At 33.7% G+C, this 27,585-nt stretch overlaps 1 protein-coding gene across 1 annotated transcript in view; it reads left to right on the forward strand.

Annotated features, from left to right (window-relative positions):
* Positions 1 to 27,585, forward strand: part of DIAPH2 (diaphanous related formin 2) — a 791,835-nt gene that overhangs the window by 279,708 nt on the left and 484,542 nt on the right. The window contains exons 10-15 of the mRNA XM_052663405.1: positions 402 to 510; positions 13,104 to 13,214; positions 18,612 to 18,730; positions 21,385 to 21,501; positions 23,748 to 23,866; positions 27,210 to 27,274. Of these exons, the coding sequence (XP_052519365.1) occupies positions 402 to 510; positions 13,104 to 13,214; positions 18,612 to 18,730; positions 21,385 to 21,501; positions 23,748 to 23,866; positions 27,210 to 27,274 (640 nt within the window). The remainder of the gene's footprint in view (positions 1 to 401; positions 511 to 13,103; positions 13,215 to 18,611; positions 18,731 to 21,384; positions 21,502 to 23,747; positions 23,867 to 27,209; positions 27,275 to 27,585) is intronic.

A 27,585-nucleotide genomic window follows, 5' to 3' on the forward strand; every position in this document is an offset into this window, starting at 1 on the left:
AAGTATTTTTTAAAATGTCACCCAGAAAAATGACTTTCCTCAGGATTTTCAAATTGAATTTTATTTTGATGCCCTTATGTTATTTAATGCTATCAATATTTGAGTTGTAGAAATATGTGGAGAAGAACACAATTCTTAAATTGTGATGGTCTATATAAACATCACCCTGGAGAAGGAAATGGCAACCCACTCCAGTATTCTTGCCTGGAGAATCCCATGGATAGAGGAGCTTGGTGGGCTACAGTCCACGGGTCACAAGAGTCGGACGCGACTGAGCGACTTCACTTTCACTTTCATATAAACATCAAGCACCTGAAAACAGGGAAGAGTGTATAAGAGATAACCTGTATTCATATAGTGTGTTTAAGATGTATTTATTTCTATTTTTTTTTCCTCTATAGTCTAGATAAACTTTTAGGGGCTATAACTACAGCAGCAGAACGAAATAACAGAGAACGATTTTCACCAATTGTGGAAGGATTACAAAACCATGAAGCTTTGCAATTACAGGTAAGTTAGTTTTGTCTTAAATTGCTTCCAGGGTTATATTGCATTGGCCAAAATTTTTGTTTGGGTTTTTCTGTACCATCTCACGGAAAAACCCAAGTGAACTTTTTTTGGCTAATGCAGTACTCATTTTGTATGACACTAACTCCACTTTAGCTAGCATTTAAATAGAAGGGAATGTCAAAATGAAAATTTTCCTGTTCCTTCGGCATTCATAGAAGCTAGAAGTTTTGTCTGTGAAGATGATAATTTGCTTAAAGTGAGGAAGAGTAGTTTGAATTATTATAAATTGATCATTATTATCATTAATATTTGGGTAGAAATTTAGTAATTAGTGTACTAAGTCATGGAAATTAAAGCCTTAGCAATAATCAGGGCAAGAGGACGAACAGTTCAGCTAATGCCATTATCCGAACAAGTGTTAATGAAGTCTGTATGGGCTTGTTGTAGAAATTTAAGAAAACTAAATACATGTCTTTTTTGTGTGTGCCATTCATGCAGCATTCAGAAGGTTGACTCCCCAGAATAGAGGGGACTGATTTCTACTTCTTAGATCATTGTATGTTTCATAACCCTGTGTAGATCCAGCCTACATGTCTTCTTTATAAAATTATAAAATTTGTTACATTTTGTGAGATAGTTTTAAGAAATGAGCCATTTTATGAAAGAAAACTTTATTCTTTTGTGATGAGAGCTCCTATAGTATGATACCCTGGACTAAACATTTTGATTTATATGTATTATCTGGTTTAATGCTCCAACAACTTAGTAATGTAGGTACTATTATTGTCTCCATTCTACTTATGAGACAAATATGCTAAGTGAGAATAAATAACTTGTCAAACCTGCCACAGCTTGTAAGTGGCATAGTGAAATCCGATGCCAGTTTTGTTGGTCTATGATGCTCATCTAGATAGTGTTTAGCATTTAATGTACCATGGGAAACACTTTCTGAAATGTTTTTTAAAGTCTTATGGTGTCATTCAACAAAGAGAATATGATTCCAAATTTAATTTTATCAAATTATTTAGTAGTATTTATTAAAAATATTTTACCTGATATAAAAGTTTCTTTTCCCCTTTTTAATTGTATTGTTATATGTCACAAAAGTGTAATCCCTTTCCAAATATTTGAGGAATTTTGTTAATTATTGCTTCTACTCTATGATGAGCATTTTGGATAAACTTTTATGGTGTGCCTTTTAAGGCCAGTGTTTTATATTTTTTATTACTTGGGGGGATTTCTTTTCAATGCTTTCCTTTTTTAAAATATACTTCTTATTATATCATTTTCTCTCAATAAAATACAGTATCTCTACCGAAAGGTTTGGAAACTGTCTTTTTTAGATGACTGCTTGAAATCTTTGTTTATATTTATGTGCCTGGGCTTACCTAAATTTCACCAACTTTCAATCATATGTAGGAGTTTGTTCTCGTTTTCTAGAGTTTGCTTAGGAGGAATTAAATGTTAATGTCTGTATTCAAAGTTTTCATTACTCAAATCACTCACCTAAACTCACACAACTGTTGAGAGGTAAAGCTGTGATTTGAAGCCAGATTTCTGTGATGTCAGTATTTGTTTACTGCCTTGTCTGACCTTTAAAATGACACCCCTGCTATAGAATAGTTCAGCCTACACAGTGAAATGAGAGTGACATTTGCTAGCCTTCAGGAAGCTGGACTGAATGGAATGATAAAATGGCAAATTGTTAACAAGTAACATATGGAAGGATTATTATCTTGCTAGGTATTCAAGTTATTGAAGACAGATTACAGATGCAAACATATACAAATCACAATTTGAAATTTCCTGTTTTAATGAGGTACAAAATTAATAATTTGTTATATACAGAGACAATTACTCTCACAAGAATTGTGAAGTGGGTTTGTTTATTCGCATTGTTTCATGTGGATGAAAAAAATATCTGAAAGTTCAAAATACATTCAGAATGCAGCATGAAAAACAAAAGTTTAAATCTGTTGTTTAAAAAATAAAATTAGTGCTGTGTTTTACCAGAATTACTTTTCTATTTCTGCATCCTGAGACTTCTCAAAATGTTATTTCAGTATCTGAAGTAATTCTGTTAAAATACAGGATTAATTTTATTTTTAAATAACAACCATACCCCCTCCCCCATCCTTTTTGGATTTAAAACAGGTTATTAACTTCTCACAGAGGTTTTCTAGGTCATCTTTAAAATTAAATTCTGTACCCATGATAGGAGTTTGATTATCTTCAGTAGTTCAAGAAATAGACAATAAATCATATATCTTTGTATGTTCTCTGTTCATTGACTTTCCTTCAGCTGAGTAGCCTTCTCAAGTCTCTCCATACTTCTCAAGTTTCCCATGCCTTCTTTTGATCCTTCTTATCTTTTGAAGTAGCCTCTCATCTTCCTTTTTCATTTTATAGTCTAGGTCTGTAACAGACTCATCCATACTTGTCTTCTCTGTTTCCTAAATTAACTTTCACAGCTCAACGTTTTCATAGTTCTTAAAAGGACTGATGACAGTGGTTCTTGAATTTCCAAATCCAGTGACTTCTCTCCAATCCTGATGGCTCCCTTCTTGAAAATTTTTCTACCTTTGCCTTTCTAGGCACCATCGGCTCCTTACTCTCTGCCTACCCCTAATTGTGCTTTCTCTATCTCCTTTGTGCATTTCTTCTTCTTGGATATTTTATTCCCTATGTTCTTTGCTTGGTCCTATTCTGTCATCATTTTTGTATATATGTAGATATGTACCCACATATATAGGCTCAAATACATATACATTTATATGTACAAATATATCTGATCACTCTCAATTGCTTCTTTAGCTTTAATAAAATCCAACTGTATTCTAATGATTCACCAGAGTTTGTGTGGCTCATGTCTGTATTCAAACCTACCTGTCCAAATAGCTACCTGCATATTTTAGAAGCACCATAAAAATATGAAAGCCAAATTAGCTTTTATAAACCATGTGCTGATGTTTTAAATACTTTAATATGTTACCTCTTTTTAAATCTCATACTCATTCTCTGAGAGTGATGGAGAACTAGTATCCCCATTTAATAGATGAGTAAGCTGAGACTCATAGAGCTTAGGTCACTTCTCTAGGGTAACATAGTGAATAAGAGGTAAAGCCCAATTAGACCCTAGGGTGTCTGGCTCCAGATTACTTCTTTAGCCAGTGTATGCTACCTCCTCTTAGTAAAATTAGCTCATTTCTCTTTCCATTAATATGATCTCCGCCCAAAAGCAATCTCTTTTTCTTGTCTTTCTCATTTTAGATAATATAGAGGTATCATCTTCTGGCTAACGTTTGGTTTTCCTTAAGACTTCTTTCTTCTTTGTTCCCTACATCCAATTAATCATCAAGTTTCACAAAAGACTGTTAATCTCTTCAGTTTCGCTATCTCCACTGCATTTATATTCTCCCAGCAATATTATTCTAGCTAGTTTCTAATTAGTATCCCGAACTGATAGATTCTTCCCCTCCAGACAAGTGTTTTGTACTGTTGTCAGTTATCCTTGAAGAGTAAATCTGATTCTAACATAGTAGCATTCCTAGAAACCTATACCCATTGCTTGATAAAAGTGAAAATCCTAAACACGATGAATGAGCTCTCTCGGTGTGGCCCCAACCTAACTTTCTGGCCTTGGGCCCCAGCATTCTCCCAAATGTACCATCGGTTTTAGCCATACTAAACCTTGTGTTTTCCAAATGTGCTGTAGACTTTTAAATGCCCTCAAACATTTTATCATGCAGAACACTTTGCTTGGAATAGCAGCACTTCCTCCAGCCATGTCCCTTTTGTCCTGGTAAGGTTTAATGAGGACACAAAGGAAGGGAAGTTTAGGTATATTCTGCATAAGTCAGGGAAGGCTTCGGTGATGAAGTGATGATTTAATTGGGTCTTGAAGGATCAACAGGAATTTTCCAGAAAATTATCTTTGCTGATAGAAAACCAGTAATATGGTAGAGTGGGAGACAGGAGAAAGGTTTCCAGGAGGTAAAAAAAAAGAGACTACAGTAGTCTGCCAGTCCCTTCAGAGAAGACAGAGTGAGCTAATACCAACATATAGTTGAAACTAATTTTTATGTAGCCCAGCAGGAAAAGCTAGGGTATACTGAGTGTTAATAATAGTTTTTTTCCCCTTTAACTTATTTTTATTATTTAAAAATATTTATATTGAAGTATAGTTCATTTACAGTGTTGTGTTAGTTTCAGTTGTATAGCAAAGTGATTCAGCTATATATATCATACACACAGACATGTATATATTTTTATATCCTCTTCTATTATAGGCTATTGTAAGATATTGATAATAATTCCCTGTGTTATACAGTAGGTCCTTATTAGTTATCTATTTTATGTGTACTAGTGTGTATATGTTGATCCCCAGCTCCTAATTTATTCCTCCAAATAATAGTTGTTTATAGAAAGAGAAAGTCATATAGCTAACCTCCAATGAGATATTACAAGAAAAGCCCTAGTCTTCACAGGCTGGTATTACTCTGAAACGTGCAATACGTCTTAAAGTATTTCAGAAGCTGTGTGCAGAAGTGTTTTTATTTTGATTTAATACATCTAAAAAATATTATCTAACACATTGAAGATAATTCACAAATTGTGCATGTTATAATTAAATATGGTACACAAAAGTGAATACATGGTTGATTCACTTACCCTGACCTCACCATTTTGAGAGATTTATCATTTTGGAATGTAACTTGGAACCAAAAAGGAAGTAAAAGAAAAAGAAAATATGAGCAATCTACAAAGTGTCACCAAGTACACTAAGTAAGCCTCATGATGACAAAGACTTTTAGTCTTTAATCAGAGCCTGTCTCTCTGTGGTATCTTATTGGGCCCAATTGTCTATCCATAGCAGACTAGAAGCATGAGTTGGGAAGTTGGAAAATGCTTTATGCCAGACTTGTGCACTGAGATGATCAAGAGGCAACAGCTGACAAAATGAAAGCAAGGGGCAAGGAGATAGAAACATAATGAAAGAGTGGAACTGTAATTCAAAAATTATAACATTTAGTTTCATTTGGTCTCAGGGAAAATAGCCCTATATATCTGAATAGCTCCTGAGGGCATCTATGTGTTCTGTCATCTCTCACTAACTCGTATATTTAATCATGCCCCTGGGTCAGCAAAATAATAATAATAATAATGAGTTATAATTAAGATATTTTAAGAATGTAGGAATTAAAGAATTCACTTCAGAAAGAGTTCCATTCCAAAACATACTCATGCTTAAATAGACAAACCCTGCAGAAATATTGACTGATTCTTTGAAGTGCAGATCTTTCCACAGTGATTCTCAACTGTTGAGAATTTACTCTAAGCCTATTTGTAAATTTGCACTCAAACCATCACATATGAGGAAGTAGCTTTGGAGAAATGATTTATTATTTGTCAATAATTGCACATTTATGATAAAACAAGGTACTGGAGCTTTGAATAGTGAGGAAATTTGTTCAAAAATAAATGAGCATGTTAAATACTGTGTTGAAGAAATGTCTGATATTACTTAGGAAACTTGTTTGATATATTGATAGTTTTATACTACTATGATTTTAAAAGTAGAATTAGTACAATAAGGGGTTGTATAGAGATATTTATACAATGTAATCATGTTTCAAATACAAAAATAACTTGACTTAAAGAAGAATGTCTTTCATTTTAAATCTGTTTCAAAATTGAGTAATTGCCAAAGCCATCGTTTTTGGTAATGGGAGTTCACTAGTGACTTCCATAAATACAGAAAGCAACGACACTTTGGAAGTCATCATAAGGGTTCTCCAGCACCATTCAACACTATTGGTCACTCTGTCTAAGCTCTTTCCTCCCTCAGCTTCTGTTGTGCCATGCTCTCCTTGTTTTCTTTTACCTCTTTATTTCATTGAAGATCTCTTTTGTCTATGCTTGGCCGTAAAATGTACTTCCTCCTAGAGTTTTATCCTTAGTCCTTTGCTCCTTTACTCTGGCCCTTTGCTCATTCTGTACATTACCCTTGGCAGCCTAATCCATCCTTGTGACTTCCTCCAGCGCTTCTATGAGATGAATCTCTCTGAACTCTTCTATTCCAAATACATCCTGACTCACAGATCGCATATATTCAGCTGCTTCCTTATTGAATTTCAAGTTCAATGTGGTCCTTAACTGTCTTATCTTCTTTTCTTCATCCTGTCTATCCTGTTCCAGTCTCTTCAACTTTGACCTGCTTTTCTCTTCTTTGCCCATCCTAGTTAACCTTAGCATTGTCCTCCAAGTATCATAAACCAGAAATAAATAGTCATCTTCAGATCTTCTCTCCTCCATCAACATTACCTCAGTCACCAAATGTTACCAGTTCTACAGCCTTAGCACTGTATTCCCCTTCCTTTTTATAGGATCTCCCCACCGCCCCCACCCCTCCCCACCGCTTCTTTGTTTCAGGGCATTGTCACATCTCAATGTTTTCCATTTCCATAGATTCTTAAATATCTTCTGCCCTTCATTCCATCCCCTTGTAAATCATTTTCCACAAGGTCTACTCCTGAAATACACTTCTTTTATGTTGTTTAGTCACTAAGTCCTATCTGACTCTTTGTGACCACGTGTACTGTAGCCTGCCAGGCTCTTCTATCCTGGCACGCAAGAATACTGGAGTGGGTTGCCATTTCCTTCGCTAGGGATCTTCATGGCCCAGGGATAGAAGTCATGTCTGCTGTACTGGCAGGCAGATTCTTTACTCTGGAGCCACCAAGGAAGCCAGTTTTTGTTATATCACTGCTAAATACCCTATAATATCTTCTCAGAGTCCCTAGGAGTAAAGTCTAATGCTAGTCTACACAAAATACTTCATCATCTAACTTTTGCTAAATCTCTAACCTCATTTTCTATCACTCTGCTACATATAGAGTTGGTCCAGTCAGCTTCTACCCAATTTCCTGAACATTTCATGCTATTTCATCCTTCTACCTCCATATCTTCATACATGGCTTTGCTGTGCCTGGAATTCTCCATTTTTTGAATTAACTTTCTCTGTATATTTGTGTCTTTCTTGGTTGACACTTACTTTGACTCAAACTATCTTTCTTCCTAACTCCTGCTGGGCTGGGATAAAGAAAGACCTTGTTAATGTCAACAAAGTACCTAATAAGGTCAATATTTGACAGTGTCAGTAACATTTTAAAAGCACAATTTATCAGAGCTAATGGCAATATGGATAATCTGTTTTGAGAATGTCCTGGAGTTGGCAGTTTTTGTACTCCATAACTCTATGAATGAGCGACTTCAGTTTCACTTTTCACTTTCATACATTGGAGAAGGAAATGGCAACCCACTCCAGTGTTTTTGCCTGGAGAATCCCAGGGATGGTGGAGCCTGGTGGGCTGCCGTCTATGGGGTTGCACAGAGTCGGACACGACTGAAGCGACTTAGCAGCAGCAGCAGCAGCAGCAGCTCTGTGAATTGTGATCACACAGACAGATATATGTTTGTATAGTTTTCAGAGTTGGTGAGTTAAAATAAAAGTTCTAGCATTTTCCAAGGAATTTAATGAGGATAATTTACTTTTAAATATTTCCCCTCTCTATCACTTAAGTAAGAAACTGAATGCAGTTTCTATTTATAGTAATGTCTCATGTCAATAAATTTAGAAATGTTTAATGACTATTACCCATTATGTATATTTTTTTAACTTTTTATTTTGTATGGGTTACAGCTGATTAACAATGCTGTGATAGTTTCAGGTGAACAGCAAAGGTAATATAATATACCTGTTATATTGTAAACATTTTACTGGGAGCAATTAGGGGTTACAAAGAAAACCATAAACAAATTTAGAGCCATATCTTTAGGAAGTTTAAAATCAATTTTGTGATATTTCACTTTGTATACCATACCCCACACCTGACAATGAAGATACTAGTATCCTCTGACTGAAGAATGTGGGTGATTATTGTAGAAAGAAGGTATACTATTATGGTAAAGGAAGGCTTATAATGTTATGGAAAAACTGATAGTAACTCAATTTAGTATAATTGTACATGGCACAAATTCTTGGATGCTTTGTCACATGCACAAAGCTTTTATCTACATGTTAATGCATTTATTCAGTGGGTTTATTGTATAGGTATCTCCTTATAAGGAGATCATTTAATAACATTGCAAATACAGCAACTATTTTTACTGGTCAAAAATCAGAATCTTGGTTCTAGCCTAGCATGTGTATCAATAATGTAAAAAATTCAGACTTCTTATGACTTTTACAATTTTAATTCTTATAGAAGCTGGGTTTAAAACAGATGTGGCAGACCATTTTGAACCTTAGATGCATTATAAAGAAAATAAGCAGGAGATGAAATCTAGATAGTGAAATTTGTGATTTCATTTCAAAGGCACTTGTTTCCTTTCCAGTAGAGGGGAAAATGCTATTCAGCAGTGCCAAGTTTGTGCATTGTAGGGTGGTAGAAAGATTTCAAGACTAAAAGTCATGAGACCTGTATTCAAATCCAATCTTTGCAGCTTCTGATTAGCTATATGGACTTCCCTGGTGACTCAGATGGTAAAGAGTCTCCCTGCAATACGGGGGACCCAGGTTCTGTCCCTGGATCAGAAAGATCCCCTAAAGAAGCAAATGGCAACCCACTCCAGTATTCTTGCCTGGAAAATCCCATGGACAGAGAAACCTGGCAGGCTATAGTCCATGGGCTTGCAAAGAGTCTGAAACGACTGAGCAGCTAACACACACAATCACATTAGCTATAAAGTCTTGGGGCAAGTGAGGTAGTCTTCCTAGGTTTTCAGTTTCCTTATCTATAAATGAGAATATTGGATTGGTGTATTTTATGTTCTTTCTAGCTTTTGAACCCCATAATTTTTTATTTTCTATCTCTGGAGTAAGATTTTTGTTTTTTGAAAGTAGATTAATTTTTCATTGAAAGAGGACAATATCCTTCAATCATGCTCTTCAAAATTTGTATACTTGGAAGTTGAACATACCAATTTTGAAAGCTTCATTATTCGGGAATGTGTTTTCCCCCTAGGAGCTTAGGTTTTAGATATTGGGACAGAACTGTTTTTAATTTAATGTGTCCAGTGCAGTGCTATGTGGTCAGACTTTGCAGACTCCTATATCCGTGCTGTCCAGTACGGGAGCCACTAGCCACATGTGACTGTTGAACATTTGAATTGTGACTAATGAGACCAAGCAACTGGATTTTAAATTTATTTAATTGTAATCAGGCTACATTTAAATTGTAGTCAGTGGCTGCATATTGAATAGCATGCTTATGTGTGTGTGTGTGTGTGTGTGTGTATGATGTATTTGCAGGCACATCCATGCTGAATAAGGAGTGGAGGGAGTGGGCCTGGCAGCAAGTTAAGGAGACTGAGAGGCCATTATGTTGGATGATTGATACTCCTCATAGAGCATTGTTTATATTATGTAAAGCAAAATCTAACACATTCCAGAGACGATTTTCTATCTCCTCTCCTCTCTTTCTCCCTCCCTCTTTCCTTCCTTCTCTCTCTTCCTCTTTTTTCCTTTTCTTCTTTCCTTCCATTATGTATTATGTATTCCATTATGTATTATGACGATGACTTCATTTTTATTGGTCTAATTGACATATGATAACCACTTTATATACTAAACAACATATTGTTAAAATAAATATGTTTTTCTAATTAACCTGTAGTTTCAAATTTAGGTATTCCTAATATATTAAACCGGAGAAGGCAATGGCACCCCACTCCAGTACTCTTGCCTGGAGAATCCCAGGGACGGGGGAGCCTGGTGGGCTGCTGTCTGTGGGGTCGCACGGACTCGGACACAACTGAAGCAACTTAGCAGCAGCAGCAGCAGCAGGAATATATTAAATATGATGTGCTAGTTAAATTTTGTTATCTTACCCATCCTTAAAATCTTTTATTGTGTTAGTCTAGGAATGGAGTTGGTTAGGCATCTGAATGTTCTGGAAATTGTATTTGGAGTAAAGTTACGTGGTTTAGAATCATGAGTTTCTTCCTTTTTGTGTGACCTTGTATAAATTATTTGTTTTGAGTCTTAGCTTCATCAACTGTGAAGTGAGTATAATAGTAACACTTCATATGGTGGTTGTAAGGATGAGATTAGATGGTGAATTATGTTATGTAAAACTCCTAAGTTGTCTGGTAACAAAAGCTAATAGAAAATAATAATGATGATAATAATTTGGGAGTTTGTAGTTAGCTATAAATTCAGAATCTACAAAATGGATATTTCAAGTTTATAATTAAGTAATAATATATTCATCCCTTTAAACTAATTACACTTTAAAAATTTAACTTTGTAATTGTAAATAGTGACAATTGGATTGATTTTGCTCCTGGGCAGTAATTGTACAGTAATATAAAGAGGTGGAGATAATTAAAAAGATTTTTTTGTTCTCCATATCAATTCAATATAGATGTTCCTCTTAAAGAGCATTGCTTTAGCAGATTATGTTGGAAAATGATATGAATATTCATCTTCTGTTATTTGTAATTAATTATCCATTAGAATTTGATAACAAATAGTATGTTGATAAATCAGTGCTCTTACCTGTTTAAAATACTAACTTCAAAGTATTTGCTGATCATTTTATACTATAGTCAATGGCTGTAACTTTACTTTCCACATTTAGTTATATGTTCAATATTTATACATTACATGTTAAGTATTTAATAGTATTGCAACATTTATTTTACTAAATGTGGAATTATTTAGATGTTGTTACATTCATTATTTTTTGACTTTTACTATTTTTATTATTTCCTGATCCAAATATTTTTATTGTATAAAGGTACAATTCCAAGACTCATTAACTGTTTTTTTTTTTTCATGGAAATGTTCTCTTTACTTGTAGGATATTAATACAAGCCATTAAGCTAGAATTTCTTCTGGCAAAAACAATCCTAGCAGATGGCAACTTTTCTCTCTATTAATTTTGGATTGGACATGTACTTTGGCTTGTTCGGTCAGGTCATAGTTGTAACGTAACAAGAATCAGTCATGCAAATACAATGATAATATAGCTATGGACATGTATGCTGTGCAAACTTATATTCCAGCCTATTTAAACTATTTGAAGACTTAAACATTTTCTTATTATGAATAGGAAGGTTAAGTAACACATTAAGGCATAAGCATCATAATAACATACCTGATACGACTTTTAAGGTAATGCCAAGTCAATAGCAAATATTTAGTCAGGTGTCTCAGTGATTTAGCTTGACATTTGAGCATTCATAGAAATTAGACTACATTCTTTAATTATCTTTTAGGTAGCTAATAATGTTAAAGACAACCTTGATCATCCCCTTTAATGCCTACAACTTTTGAATTTTGAACCTGGATGTGAGCTGGATAGGCTAATCCACCCCAAAGCAGCTTAACTGTATAACATAAAGATATAAAAATAAAACCAATATACCTTTTAATATTTTGTCTGTACTTGAAAAAAATACTATCATAATGACAGGTCTAGATAAGGTCAAGTCAGAATAACATTTGAAATATTTTTCTTTCGCTGGTGTATTTGTCATGCTAACTATTGATTTATTTGTGCCCCCTTCTATATATAGTTAGCATCTTTACTAAATCTGATATTTTCCAGAGGTCCCCTTGCATTCAGCTCTTTGAACACTCTTAACTTCTCATTATGTACTTTAAAAATAATCAGTTTCAATGTGCAGCTCTTCAGTTAAACTATCAGCCAATTGCCTTAGACTTGAGCATTTTTAAAAAATGAGGAAAATCTTTGGAATACCTGACAATTAGCATTTGGTTGATATTCTACTAGCTTGCCATTACCAGAAAATAACTCCCCCCTCTTTTTTTAATAAGGAGGCACAATATCAGAGGAAAACCAAAACCCATTTTCTAACATCAATCTATGTAAGGAATCATGTTTACTTGAAAACAAGCTCTTATATTTACTTTATCATGCAATGCACATGAGTGTTTCTGTCACTGTGCCTTCTAGTTGATATTAATTCACTTGCATTCATTTTTTATGTAGTAAATTAATTCACCTTAATCATATATTTTAATAGTCTATATTTTGTGTAGATCCATTTAATAACAGAATGGAGCAAGTATAAATCAGTGTAATAATAGCTCTAAGTTATCACTACTCTTTAATATCATACTTTCAAAACTTTATTTGATTTATTTTAGGAAAGAATTTATAATCATATAGAATTGAGACCAAGTACATGCTGAGGACAGCTGGAAATGGAAGATACATTTTATGATCTTTTTAAAGGGCTCTATATCCACACTGTTGGAAATTTGAGTTTTTCAGAGAAAATATCATATTCCTTCATATAGTTTAGCAAAATACAGCAGTACTTGGCCATGCATTTTACCTTCATTAGAATTGCTCTGGACATCGAAACTTTATTGTTAATTTCTTTGTTTCTACTATAAAGTCATAGTCACTATACTTATATAAATATTTGCCTTTCTTAATACATTTCATAATGTATGTTTGTATGCCTTTAGTATATGGAAAAAATGTTATCTGAAAGCATTAAGTATTTCTTTAATTAAATGAACTTTTTTTTTAACACAGTTTACTTTATAATTGCAGGTGGCCTGCATGCAGTTTATAAATGCGCTTGTCACATCTCCTTATGAGCTTGATTTTCGAATACATTTAAGGAATGAATTCCTTCGTTCAGGACTAAAAACAATGTTACCAGTAAGTGGAATGTGCACTTTTATAATGCTTACGAACTTTAATGTTTTTCTCTCTTTAGACAAAAGTACTTGCAGCCAAGTAAGTAAATGTGCCTTACGGTTTTCTTTTATAAAGCATTAGATGCTTTGCAAGCTTTTGGATATTACAGTATTATTAGTCTCAACATACAGCTGATGATTCAGAATTCAGCTAATGATACGTCCAGAAGTGATGACTTTTTGGTTTCCTTAAAGTCAGAAGGGAACTTCTTCTCTTTGACTTTGAATACTGAGAACATAAAAGACTGATATTTTGTTTTTTGCCATTTCAATATTCAATAAAAATTTTTTGCTCTCCTCTTTCATAACTTAGATTGATTTCCTTTATATTCAACATAAGTATGCATTGAATTTTGATTAATATATTCTAGATACATAACGAAAATTGTATTCTCACTACCAATTCTGTAGCAACTTTTCTAAAAAAAAAGCAGTTTTATTTCTTAAATTGAGTGTGGTTATTGGCTCTAATTATGATGCTGTTATTTTTCAAATAACTATAAGCTTATTCTAGGATAAATCAACACAGTTATTCTATAAATAGATATGCAGCTGCCATGATTTTATTATGTTAACTGATGAAGGAGTTTGTTTAAGGCCATGGCATTGTTAAAAGAGATAAGCAAAATCTCACTAGTCTCTTTATTTAATCTACTCAAGCCATATGAGATAAATAAGAAGTAAAAGTAGCAGGAGGGAATAAAAGGACCCTGTAAAGAAAAAAACAAAACAAATATCAATGAGCATGTATATAAGGTATTCCTAGGGTATTAGAAATAACCAAAATCAGGGAAATTTCCTGGTGAGAAATTAGTGTGTAGCATGCATCTGTAACTTGTATTCTGATGATCTTAGCTGAAAGTAGTTAAAACTCATCATCATAAAATATATAATTAAGTCCATTGAGACATATTTTAATACGATTGAGTCTATACAGTTTCAGAAATTTCTATGTCAGTTCCACTTTGAGTGGTTCTTTCATCCGTGACTTTATAAACCGAGGAATTGGTTGCAGTGAATCATATGTGACCTGAGAGGTTCAGTATGAGGTTAACTTGGGACTTCCCTGGTGGCTCAGACGGTAAAGAATCCACTTGCCAAACAGGAGACCTGGGTTTGATCCCCTGGGTTGGGAAGATACCCTGGAGATGGGAATGTCTACCCATTTCAGTATTCTTGCCTGGAGAATCCCCATGGACAGAGGAGCCTGGCAGACTACAATCCATGAGGTCCCAAAGAGTCACACATGACTGAGTGACTAACACTTTCTTCCCAGACGTAATTAACTTTAGCGACATTCACTAGTTAATAGTGTATGTTACAGATTTATTCTTCTTTTCTCACAAATCTCTCCTCATGAAAAGACTGTGGCCTTATGTAGCGAATATTACAGGGGCTCCTGAGCATTCTCTAGTCATTTACTAATATGTGGTGTTTTTCTGCCTTTGTTGTTGTTGTTACTCTTCCAGCTTTTATTTCCCTTTGTCTATAATTGAACATTCATTTTCCACCTTATACTACTGAATGACTGGTTAAGAAAATGGTGACTCAATTTATTTAAGTCCTTATCTTTTCAGAAAGTGTACATAATAGCTCTTGTGCTTATGTTTTGCACTTTTGTCAGGATGTGCTCATCTCTGCTATTCACTGGTCTCATGGTATTTTTCATTTGGTTACATTGACAGCTAAGGTTTTGCATCAGTGTTTCTTAGCTGCACTTTCCTGTTGGCCCTATAGCTGCTATATATTGTGGTAGGTACCCTGTACTTCTAAACATGCTTCCAGTTAGAGTTTTCTTTAACTACCATTATCTCTTCAGTATGCCCTAATTCTTAGGTCTCAATGATTCCTCAGCAAGAGGAAAGTGAGAAGTGTTCTGTTTCTGCCTACTCAAATTTTGGAATAGAACCTACAAGGATTCTCAATGTTTTTTTTTTCTTTCTATGACAATAAAGTGAAATATGGCTAAGTAATTTTCTGATTCTCAAGAAATTGAGTTGTGCTGTGCTTAGTTGCTCAGTCGTATCTGACTCTTTTTGACCCCATGGACTGTAGCCTGCCAGGCTCCTCTGTCCATGGGAATACTCCAGGCAAAAATACTGGAGTGGTTTGCCATGCCCTCATCCAGGGGATCTTCCCAATCCAGTGTTTGAACCCAGATCTCCTGCATTGCAGGCAGATTCTTTACCATCTGAGTTACCAGGGAAACCCAAGAATACTGAAATGGGTAGCCTATCCCTTCTTCAGGGGATCTTCCTGACCCAGGAATCAAACCAGGGTCTCCTGCATTGCAGGCAGATTGTCCCCCTAAAGAGCCTATCACAATCTTATTAGAGGTGGGGCAGTGATATTTGTTTGGAAAAAATAATCCTTCCCAGTTATTTCTGGTACACAATATGAGAATCAGAATCTAGGCAGATAGACCCATTTTTATGTTGTCCTTATAGTTTCATTATCAAAATTTGGAGGAAAACTCAGAATGGGCATGCTTTAATTTATACTAGATGTCCCTAGCATGTCAACTATTATCTATCTAATGTACTAAATATTTACATTTCAACCAGTAGAATTTATAATAACCTTAAACAGCTTTTACACATGCATGGAAACCTAATAATATATTCAAAGATGAGTCTTTAATATCCTTATTTTTATTCTGTTTGCTCTTATTTTATACTGTGTAACAGGAAGAACTTTCTAATTTTCTAGAATATATCATCTTCAAAATAGCAGATTAGATGTGACTAGGGCTAATATAAATTATTGGCACATGGATCAAAAGTTATACCTATCTGAAATCATTAAATGCTAGGGAAAAAACAGTTCTTAATAATTCAATAATCCCAGAGACCATCATTGTAGTAGAATAGCATGTTGTTTCATATAGTCATTAGAATCAAGACAATGACAATTATTTTAATTACATTGTGTTAGAAATTTATTTTCAAAATTTGCCCTGTCTCTATAGATACATTATGGTGTTTAAAGAATTTATATTTCACTTACATGGAAAATTCACTTTTCATAAATTTGTTTTAGTAATTCGGGATAAATGAGTTGTTAAACATTACATAGTGATTTTTAAAATAGTATTTGCTCTGCAGTTAACTTACATTGATTTCTTGTGAAGTTTTCTCCATCTACCATTTTATTTAGTTAAATGAATTAAGAAAATACTAGATAAATCCAGTATGTGAAGGAACAAGACAGTAAGACATTGTATTTGTAGGCAGCCGGCATTCTTAACCTCTTTTAGAAGATCGACAAACCCTTTGTTATTCCTTTGAAGACTCAATTTTGATTGCTTGACTGGTAATCAGTCATATACTGGTAATGGACTTTGATTTCCTTTGAAGTACACCATATTATAGAGACGTAACTATCTATTTTAGAGGAACTGCTGATAATGTTCTGTATCTGTACAGCAAATCTGTTCAAAAAATATCTGAAACATATTTACAGTATTTCACATAATTAACAGTGTAATTCAGTAATTTTATGTCATTCTTCATTTAAAATATAAAACTTCAGTGATGCATTTCCAGTATTCCAATGAGCTATCTGTCACATTTGTGCTGTATAAAAAATTTATTAATTCATTAAATAAATATTTAATCAATAACTTTTGAATATACCTTTCAAGATTTGACATTTGAAAGGAAGATTTTTATATATGTATGTGTATGTAGATATGCATATGTGTTTTAATGGTACATTGTTAACAAACAATATTTATGTGATATTTCATTTATGTATATCTATATTTTATATTGTGCTATATATATTCACATATTATATATACTATATAAATAATGTATTATCCTAATTAAAAATGGAAATAAACATTTAACCAGTTATTTTTACTGAAAGTATTTAGATCATACAGGTTGATTCCATGTTTTTGTAAATTTCTGAGGCTTATTAAATGACAGTATATAACTTGTTTTTTCTATTCAAACATATTTGAATGTGTTAAACTTTGATAGTGAACATCTAAGAAAGAATATATTATAACATAAGAATAAGGAAAATTCTGTATTATAAAAATGTTTTTTTCTTCATTGGATGTGTCTGGCTTCTGCTCTTTTCTGAATCGAGTTCAGAAATCACTTGATAATGTAACTCATCAATGTTAGGTAACTTTACATTCCAATAAATTTCATCATTCCCCTTCAAAGTGAAAAATTAGACCTAAAACAAATTATTACTAAAGAGGAAACTAAACTTAAATGCATGTATTTGTTGTGTATTTTATATTAAAACATATTAATACTTTCATATGCTTTGTAGGTAAATTTTCAGTAAATTCTTATGTATGTGAATGTTAGGAAGAAGTCACCTAGAAATTGTATAAGTTTGTGTTTGGTTTCAGTAATAGCCATTATATCTTCATTTATAATTGTCCTTAGTGAATAAAAACAGAAAAACAAAATACATCTGAGTTTGTTTTATCGACCGAATTTGAAGTACACGTGCTTGCATTTCCTTTTAGAGTTCAAGCTCAGCTCTGAACATCCTAGTCTCTCTGTAACACCCTTGAGTATCTACAGTTGTGGTTATCAATTTGGGTTTTGAAAGCAGCAACTTAAAGGATACATATTAAAAGATATTCCAGGTGATATATATTAAGCCCAACAATCTCTAGCATGGCATGCTTCCAAAGATTTTGTTTATACTATGATTTTGAAAATTATCAGGGGTTTGTAACACATGTGCTTATAATGTATTACAAAAACAAGTCGTTGATGCCCAAGTTGGTATTTTGTGATTCAGCTGAGCAAAAATAATAGGTGGGGGAGGAGGCTAGTTGTGCATCTTGATTAAAAACTCCTGATGCCTTTTTGCTTTAAAATCACAAAATATCATTTAAAATAAATTTGTTTATACAACTTTTCACGTCATACTTGGAACTGTTGTGCTTCAATATATCCTTGCATTTGTTCTTCATTAATACAATTGATCTATATTTGCATTTTTTGCCAGAGGCATATGTGAATGTTCTAGCTGCATGAGTTCTTTTGCAATCTTTGATTAGTGTGTTTAGTCAAAACGACAGCATTTAATTTGGGTTGTTAGCAGTTAGTTTTTTCCATTGTAAAAGTGATCGTTAATTTTTTAATGTGAATCGTCAAAATCTGGGATATGAAAAGAAAATTCAATAAATGTAATGAGGTTTTTTTTTACATTTTAAAATAGAAAAACAGAGTACATTTACTTTCTTACAGGAAACCAAGTGCCTGGGTCAATATTTGAAATTGCTTCTGCATATGCAAATAAATAATAGCATCAGGGCTTTATTTCCAAAATATGGTGTTGTCAAACTGTTATTCAGCTGTTAAGTTTTCTGTTTATATATTAGGATTTGAAAGAAAAAGAGAATGATGAGCTTGATATTCAGTTGAAAGTATTTGATGAGAACAAAGAGGACGACCTAACTGAATTATCACACCGTCTCAATGACATTCGCGCAGAAATGGAATATCCTTTTGACAAACCAGAAAAATCATTTTGCATGTACTGTGAAAAAGGGATTTGTGGGTGATTTTGTGAACCATTATTAGAATTCTTGTCTGCCAGCCCAATTTATATACATTTATTTATCTTAGAACCTCACTATGATGCTGTTCTTGAGATTCTTGTTGAATTGTCAGACTCTCCTGATGATTTACACAGAGTATACTGAAATACACACAGTGGCTTGCAGCATGATAGGTATTCTCTGTTCAATGGTCTTGAATAGACAAGAGCCTAAGGTAATATTCCTTACGGATAAGGATTTTTGGGGATAAGTTCAGTGAGTTCATATGTGACTATAGGTAATACACATTTTCAGTTTATTAAATGGTATTCCAGTGATTTAGAGATATCATTCAGTTCAAATAAATGTCCTTTTCTCATTCTAAATATTTTGGTTCCTTAGTGGGGAAAAACAGTTTAAATGTGATAGGGTCTGACTAGAACAAAACTGCTAGAGTGGAAACATTTGAGTCAAATGCAACAAGCATATAACCTTTCTGTGGCAACATTTTTATACAAAATGATTTTAGATATAAAAGATGATTGTCATAGCATTGCTGGTCATTTGTTTCACATACACTCAATTTCTTACCTATGGGTTCTGGGGAAATGGGGAAATACAGCAGAACCGAAAGGCCCCCTGAGCTGCACTTTCTCTCGATAATGGCTTCTTCAGTCATCGTCTTCACCCTGTAGTACTTTGCCTGTATCTGTCTTATTTAGGTACACTTCTATGCCCCTATGAAATGGAGGGTAGACGTATTTCAACTTTTTCCTCCAACGTTCCTATCAAAGTGTCTTACACTTGAGTACTGGATAAGTGCAGTGAATAACAATTCTGTTATTACCAGAGATAATTTCCAGTAATTTCTTATCCTTTCTCAGTGACTCTAGTTTACAGCAGTTTCTGTAATATTAAAGGTGTTTTATATCAATAAATATCTTGCTTTGTATAAATTTTTCTTCACCATAAATCTGTTTCTGGATCTATTCCATAGCCATTGAAAGGACCTTATGAGACTTTAGCACAAGACTCTTACATGAGGTGTAAGAAGTAATCCATCATATAGTTAATTCTACTTCAGAGAAAACGTTGACAGTTCATATTATTTTTAAGATACTGGATTACATCTCCTCTTCTACTTTTATTTTACATCGATTTTCTAGGTCCTTGCTTTTCTTATAAAAGTGAATCCATATTTGAAATCTGTTTTCTAGTTTAATAAAAGCATTTAAATTTCCACCACTGTTTACATCGTAAGAAAAATATTTCACATTTCTTTGTCTTTCAGTTCAGTTCAGTTCAGTTCAGTCGCTTAGTTATGTCCGACTCTTTGCGACCCCATGAATCGCAGCACGCCAGGCCTCCCTGTCCATCACCAACTCCTGGAATTCACTCAGACTCACGTCCATTGAGTCGGTGATGCCATCCAGCAGTCATCCTCTGTCGTCCCCTTCTCCTCCTGCCTCCAATCCCTCCCAGCATCAGAGTCTTTTCCAGTGAGTCAACTCTTCACATCAGGTGGCCAAAGTACTGGAGTTTCAGCTTTAGCATCATTCCTTCCAAAGAAATCCCAGGACTGATCTCCTTTAGAATGGACTAGTTGGATCTCCTTGCAGTCTAAGGGACTCTCAAGAGTCTTCTCCAACACCACAGTTCAAAAACATCAATTCTTCGGTGCTCAGCTTTCTTCACAGTCCAACTCTCACATCCATGCATGACCACAGGAAAATCCATAGCCTTGACTAGAGGGACCTTTGTTGGCTAAGTAATGTCTCTGCTTTTCAATATGCTATCTAGGTTAGTCATAACTTTTCTTCCAAGGAGTAAGCATCTTTTAATTTCATGGCTGCAATCACCATCTGCAGTGATTTTGGAGCCCCAAAATAAAGTCAGCCACTGTTTCCACTGTTTCCCCATCTATTTCCCATGAAGTGATGGGACCAGATGCCATGATCGTAGTTTTCTGAATGCTGAGCTGTAAGTCAACTTTTTCACTCTCCTCTTTCACTTTCATCAAGAGGCTTTTTAGTTCCTCTTCACTTTCTGCCATTATAAGGGTGATATCATATTTGTCTTTTACTTCCTTTAATCAAAAATGAAATATAAATGAATGCAAATTGTAATGATTTCATATGTATTGGTTCATCTGTATAAAACTGATTTTTATGAACTGTTAACAGTCCACACAGTGCTCCTTTGCGTTACTATCCTGTGTGGCAGTGAAAAAGGAGGAGTAGTGTCTTGTATGAATAATACAGGTGCTCCATCATAAACAGGAAGGTTAGGAAAAAATCATTTTCATTAATGGCATTTGCTATTCCAGTGGTACCAACTGTAAGCTGTAATTCAAAATGGAATGAATAACTGATCATTTAAGTCTTTAATGGCTAAATGTTTAAGTCTGTTTAAGTCTGTTTTTCAGGTTAAAAAGTTAAAGTGATCCATAGATTACATTTCTTTATGCAGATGTTTAAATCCTGGATCATAGATTTGAAAGTTTAGAAACAGTAATGGTAACAAAATGATCTCTTAATGTTTTAAGAAATGAAGCTGCTTTTGTTATGAATGAAAGTAAATCAGCAATCATTTTATTCCTTCACTCACTTTCCACTGATATGAATGAAGTATACCATCTTCTGTATAATATGTTGAAGGACACTGCTGCTGAAAATTATTTATTATCCATTCTACAACATTTTTTGCTCATCAGAAATGACTATTATATCAGGTAAGAGGCTGTTCTTAAAGTACAATTTGTGTAATTTGAATTAGATATTAAAGGAAAATTAGCAATGTAGTAAGAACTAGACAGTATATGCATATACATACGTAGAGTGTAAGAATTTGATGACTTTAGATAACATTTTTTAAAAAGATGTTAATTAATTTTTCATTGGGCCAGAAGAATCTGCTTATGAAAATGATGTATGCCATTTGAGTAGCAATAAACCCAACAGATTCTACTGGCCCTGTAATGAAATTTTTTGTAGCACAGAGTAACCTTCGAAGAGTCTATGGTAGAATTTTTTATTTTATTTTATTTTTATTTTTATTTTTGGCTTTTATTTTATGTATTTTATGTATTTTTTTAATTTTAAAATCTTTAATTCTTACATGTATGGTAGAATTTTTAAGTTCTTGTACACTTGATAAGTAAGGTTATTATTCCTCTTGTATAGTATTTATCTAGTAATAGATATGAACTTATCTAAGAAAATAGTAATATTAATATTTTAGCTTTATACAAAATAATGTAATTCTTCTAAATAAATGAATATAATAGTAATCCATATGAAGTCATAAATTTCAGAGTCCAGTTCTGGAAATATATCTGAAAACCAGAGAAAGATTTCTGAGTGACTGAAATTATCCATAAACTGGTGACCATGATCTCATAATCTTACATTCAACTGTTGAAGAGACTTATAGTTGTTCTTTATACTCTGATATGTGTGAAATTCTAGCAAACTTCATCTCTCTGATTTCTCAAACCTTGCTTCATTAAAGGGCAAGGGAACATACCGTGGGGTCGGGTACAGTCAATCCAAATGTCAGATCTAAAGCCGATAGAGTACGATTAGAGTTCTGTTATAGTTCAGACCACTGCAGTAACTGATGGGCCTCATGATGTTACAGAGACCAGAAAAATTAAAATAGTATATGCTAGTCTTTTTTTAAGCAGGAAAGATAGCAATTCAACATAAAATGATTGTTGTTTTCTTAAATAAGTGGTGGTAAGTAAAGGGGTACAGTGCCCATGGGTACACGGTTACCTGGGGAAATAATTTGTGTCCATTTCTCAGTAACTTTGAATGAATGAGAAATTGTTCTAATATATTTTTTTCATCCTGAGAACATCCATGTGAGGAAGATGAGTCACTAGTACTTTTATTCTACAGATGGATACTTTGACTTAAAGAGAATGATTGTGTTTTCCTTGTTTATCAAGAGAATCTTTGACCTGATTGATTACAGTCTGATATTATTTACCATAGATCTTTTGATGACTTGAAAAAGCCTCAGATGTGTAATATATATTACTGTTTATTCTTATCCTTGAGACCAACCCCATGACAAAAGACATCAGTGCAATTAGAATATGTTTGAATTTGTTTGCAAACTTTTAGTAGTTGGACTAGTTATCAGCACTCGAATGTTAAGGATGTTTATGTTATAATTTGTCCATGGTGGTATTTCCTTCTGATTTTTCTCTGAATTTATTAGCTGCTGATAAATGCTAAAATTTTCCCAAATTTTAATGCAAAATATACTTTTAAAAATTTTTTGAAGTATGTAAGTGGTCATTTTTAAGGCCATAATTACCTTGATAGATTACAGAATTAGGTAATGTTTTAGAACCTTTGACACTTTGAAAAAATTGAAGCTGTAGCCATGCATATTTACTGTGTATGCTTCTATAAAATAAATCTTTTAAAATATGTGTATAAATAGCTCTTTGGTATAGTCTGTAACATAAGGGGCCCAGTCCAGTTTTGTAAGAGCTGTTATAGCTATCTTGAGTAACAATGTGCTAGTAAATGCAAGACATCGTTTGCCATGTAATGCCAAGATACTCATCCCTTATTGAAATTGAGAACTTGGAGATGCCTAGAACCATTTCTTTTCTGGCAGATGTAGGACTAAAAAAAGTCATTTGTTTTGATTAACTTTAGGAATAATAGCTTAAGTAAGTAGATAAGGTTGATACGTATTTTTGAACACAAGCATGAATCCCTGCAGGCTAGAGTATTAAGTCAAGGTATTAACAGTTGGTTATATCACAGTGGGTTTTGCATTGTAATGTCCAGCCTACCTTTAAGCTTAGGCATGTTTTTATTGAGAGAGAGTAATGGCTAGAAAGAGTTTTTAACCTTTTAGAAAATCACTTAGTTTTCTTTATCATGCAGAATCATTTCTTAAAATAGATCTGTCTGGGTAGAAAAGGTATTCAAGAACACTTCCTCTCTTTTGCAGGCCGCAGTATTACAAAATAATTGAGGAGTGTGTTTCACAGATAGTGCTGCACTGCAGTGGAATGGATCCAGATTTCAAGTATAGACAAAGATTAGACATTGATTTGGCTCATCTGATAGGTATGTAACATAATCCTCAATGTCTTTAGCTTGTGGTTATAATAGACACTTTTCAAGTGTAGCTCTCTCACTAAACTTCCTCTTGTAATATGGCAGGTCATTGTATCCATGGGTACTCATTTGCTCTAATAATTAGGATGATCATGAGAGTTCTGTCTATGTGATTGGAAATCCTAATCTGTTTGTTAAGTTTCAACACTCTTGAATCGAGTTTAAAATAAGTGCTGCACCAACAGACATTATATTAGGGGTCAGTGCCTTGCTTTTTAGAAACATGACTCAAATCCGTTAAGTTTATGCTGATACCTTTGTGGCTCTGTGTAAATCATGTATACAGTAGGGTCCAATTAATAATGCCATGTTAGTGGTCAGGTCCTAGAAAAAAGAAATACAGGCTAATTTAGTAACTTAAAACCTTTTTTCTTAAAAAAAACCCACTTTTTATTTTGTATTGGGATATAGCCAATTAACAATGTTGTGATAGTTTCGGGCGAATAGCAAAGAGACTCAGCCATATGTATACATGTATCCGTTTTAATTCTATGAAAGTAGATCAGTTTATATTTTCATAGACCTTAGATCTGGGAAAGAGTTTGAGATGATCGTGTTCATCTACTTGGATTGCTGAGGAAATGACCTTATATCATCCGAGATGGTAATCAGCTACCCTTTCTGGAATAATCACTGAAGGACAATGGGCAGCCTCTCTTATGAAATATACTATAACATATGACTTTATAGTTAAGCTGTTTTATTTATACCTAATCAAAATCACTATTGCTAAGATTCAAGCATGAACTCATTTGTCTTTAAAGATAGAAAACAACAGCTGTGGAATGCTCATTGTATGCTATCCTTCACTCCATACCACAGGAAGACTCACAGATAATAATATTCAGATGAATTCCTTATTATTTATCACATATAATTCTTATCTTGATTGTAAAACTCATGCTCACTTATTAGAGGCAGTCTAGAGACTTATGTAATTGATAAAATAAACCACCAATCATACTTTTCAAGCTCAGTACATTTCAGCGTTACTTTTCAGCTCAGTACATCTTATCTCCATCTTCATCTCCATCTCTGTCTAGCTCTTGCTCTTTCTCCCTCCATCCATTTCTGTTCTATATGATAATTTTTCATGGAGCATTATATTATTAGAATGTTTCAGTATTAACCTTTCAAAATCTGACTTTGTATGTCTATATAATATTCCATTTAGTAGAATATCATAATTGTCTTGACTAGTCCTTATTATACATACAGATTGTTTTCAGGTATTTAGAATTATAAATGAATTGGCTGTGAACATTCTTAATATAAATATTTGACTTATTCTCCATATTTCCTTAGGATTGATTCCTCTAAGTGAGGGTATGAACTTTGAAAGGCTAAATGCTTTTCAGAAAGCTTGTGCCAGTGTAGCTTGCGCCTACAATTAATGTGAATGCTGGCATCACTGCATCTTTTCCCCTGAGCTTAATAAACTCAGTGGTTTATTTCATATTTGTTGAGAGTTATAAGGGACTATTTCCAAATGTTTAAATTGGCTTATCTATTGCGGACCATAGTTGGCACATACACATTAAATGTTGATTTTGTTAGCCAAAGTAGATATTTGTTTTGTATACTGTGTGCCAGGTACTTAGGAATGTGCCCCCTTTATCAAGAGCAGTGAGGTGAGAAAACATGAAAGGATAAGTTGAGAGAACATAGTCAGTATTAAAAACCCATTATGACCTCATACAACTTTTCTAGGCTTCAGTTACCTCAGCTCTAAATTCAGATTACTCAAGTATATGTGTAGCTCTTAATATTTTATGCTCAGAGGTCTTGAGTAGCTAATAAAGGCTGTGAAACTTTCATTAGAACACACACACACTCACACACACACACACACACATTAACAGGTGCTTCAAGAACTTCTAGGAAATCTATGGATCTCTATTGTAAGCTCACCTGAACTTGAGGAGGATAGAGTCTCTTCTGATTTCACAAGTCTGTAAGTCTAGTATCTTTTTTTATAAATCAGATCATATCCTGGCCTAAATTTCTTCAATGTCTTCCCATTGAAATTTTAATCAAATTCATTACCAATCATTGCCGGCACAACACAGATCTGACCCCTCTTTGATCTAACCATTTCCCAGTTTGTTCTTTGGTTGCCTTGCTCCAGCCACACATTGTTTATTTACAAAGAAGAAAAAACTTTATTAATGGTATTCTTGACATATGAAAAAAGCTTATATTTAAAGTGTAAAATTTGATAAATTGTGATGCTTGTGTGTACATTTAAAATCATCACAGTTAAGATTATAAGCACCTCTATCACCTCCTAGAATTTCTGTGTTCCCATTTGTAGTCTTTCTTCCCATGCCTCCCCACCTCTCCACATCTTGAGATAATCACTGATCTGCCTTCTTTCAGTATAGAGTAGTTTCACTTTCTAAAATTTTATGTAAAAGGAAGCATATAGCATGTGCTGTCTGTTTTGGCTTTTTTTCATTCAGCATAATTATTTTGAGATTCATTTGTGTTGTGGTATTCCATGTATCATTCAATTTTATAACTGAATGCTATTTCAGTATATGGATATACCACAGTCTGTTTATACATTTATTGTTAGTGGACATTTGCTTTCTTTGTAGGTTTTGGCTATTATAAATAAAGCTGCTATGAACATTCACATACAAGTCTGGGTATAGACATATGCTTTCATTTCTTTTAGGTAAATAAATAGGTATAACATGGTTGGGTATTGGTATATATAATAGACTAATATATAATAGTGAGAATGCTTCCCGAAGAGGATTCTTCAATTACTTACATTCTGGAGTGTTTGATTAGACCTGAGAAGTTTGATGTTTGTTTTCTTATTTACATAATGTATTCTGCCCCTGATTCAAAGTTGTTCAAGTGAAATCTTTGCATGTTGTACCTCTCCTTCTAGTCTTATTTGGAGTCATTTTGAGCCTTAGTAATCTTAACCAGAGTTCTTTGGCACTTCTCTACCCACAGTAAGCTACAAAATATTTGTAATGAGTTCTGTGATAGATAAAGTTGGTAAATAATGGAATACATTTAAATGATGATGATTGTGTCTAATATATTCTTGGATGCTTGGTTTTGTGCCTCAACAATACTACCATTGAATTCAGGTAGTATACAAAAGAAAGAACATCTGGTAGTCTATGTTTTATGTGTAGTATAAGTCAGTTGCCCTGTAACATCAGTTGACATAATAATGATAGTCTCCGTAGTAGAATTATAGGCTGGCAGCCGTCATTTGCCTAGTGGTCCAGTTAAATAATTTCTAATCATTTTTGGTCAATCTTAATAGATTCTTGTGTGAATAAGGCAAAAGTTGAAGAAAGTGAACAAAAAGCCGCAGAATTTTCAAAGAAGGTAAGGCTTATAAAATATTGGCCTTAATTATTAAATGTATACGTTAATCACAATACGTATTCCACCTTGTTTCCTTCTGCGAGGCCTTATACATGTTATTTCAGTTACATGGTCCTTCATGTTTTTAAAGTCAGACACAACCACAGAATACTGATTTCTTTCCTGATAAGATAATGTTGCTACCATTCCCTGCTCATCACCTTTAATCCAGAAGGAAGAAAAACACGAATCATATCCTAGTAAAGTGATAAATGAAATAAAATTAGGTTGCTAGAAGCATATAGTTAGAAATAGTCAACCAAAAACACATT

Source organism: Budorcas taxicolor, chromosome X, assembly GCF_023091745.1.
Source record: "Budorcas taxicolor isolate Tak-1 chromosome X, Takin1.1, whole genome shotgun sequence".
In the NCBI taxonomy this organism is placed as follows: Eukaryota; Metazoa; Chordata; class Mammalia; order Artiodactyla; family Bovidae; genus Budorcas; species Budorcas taxicolor.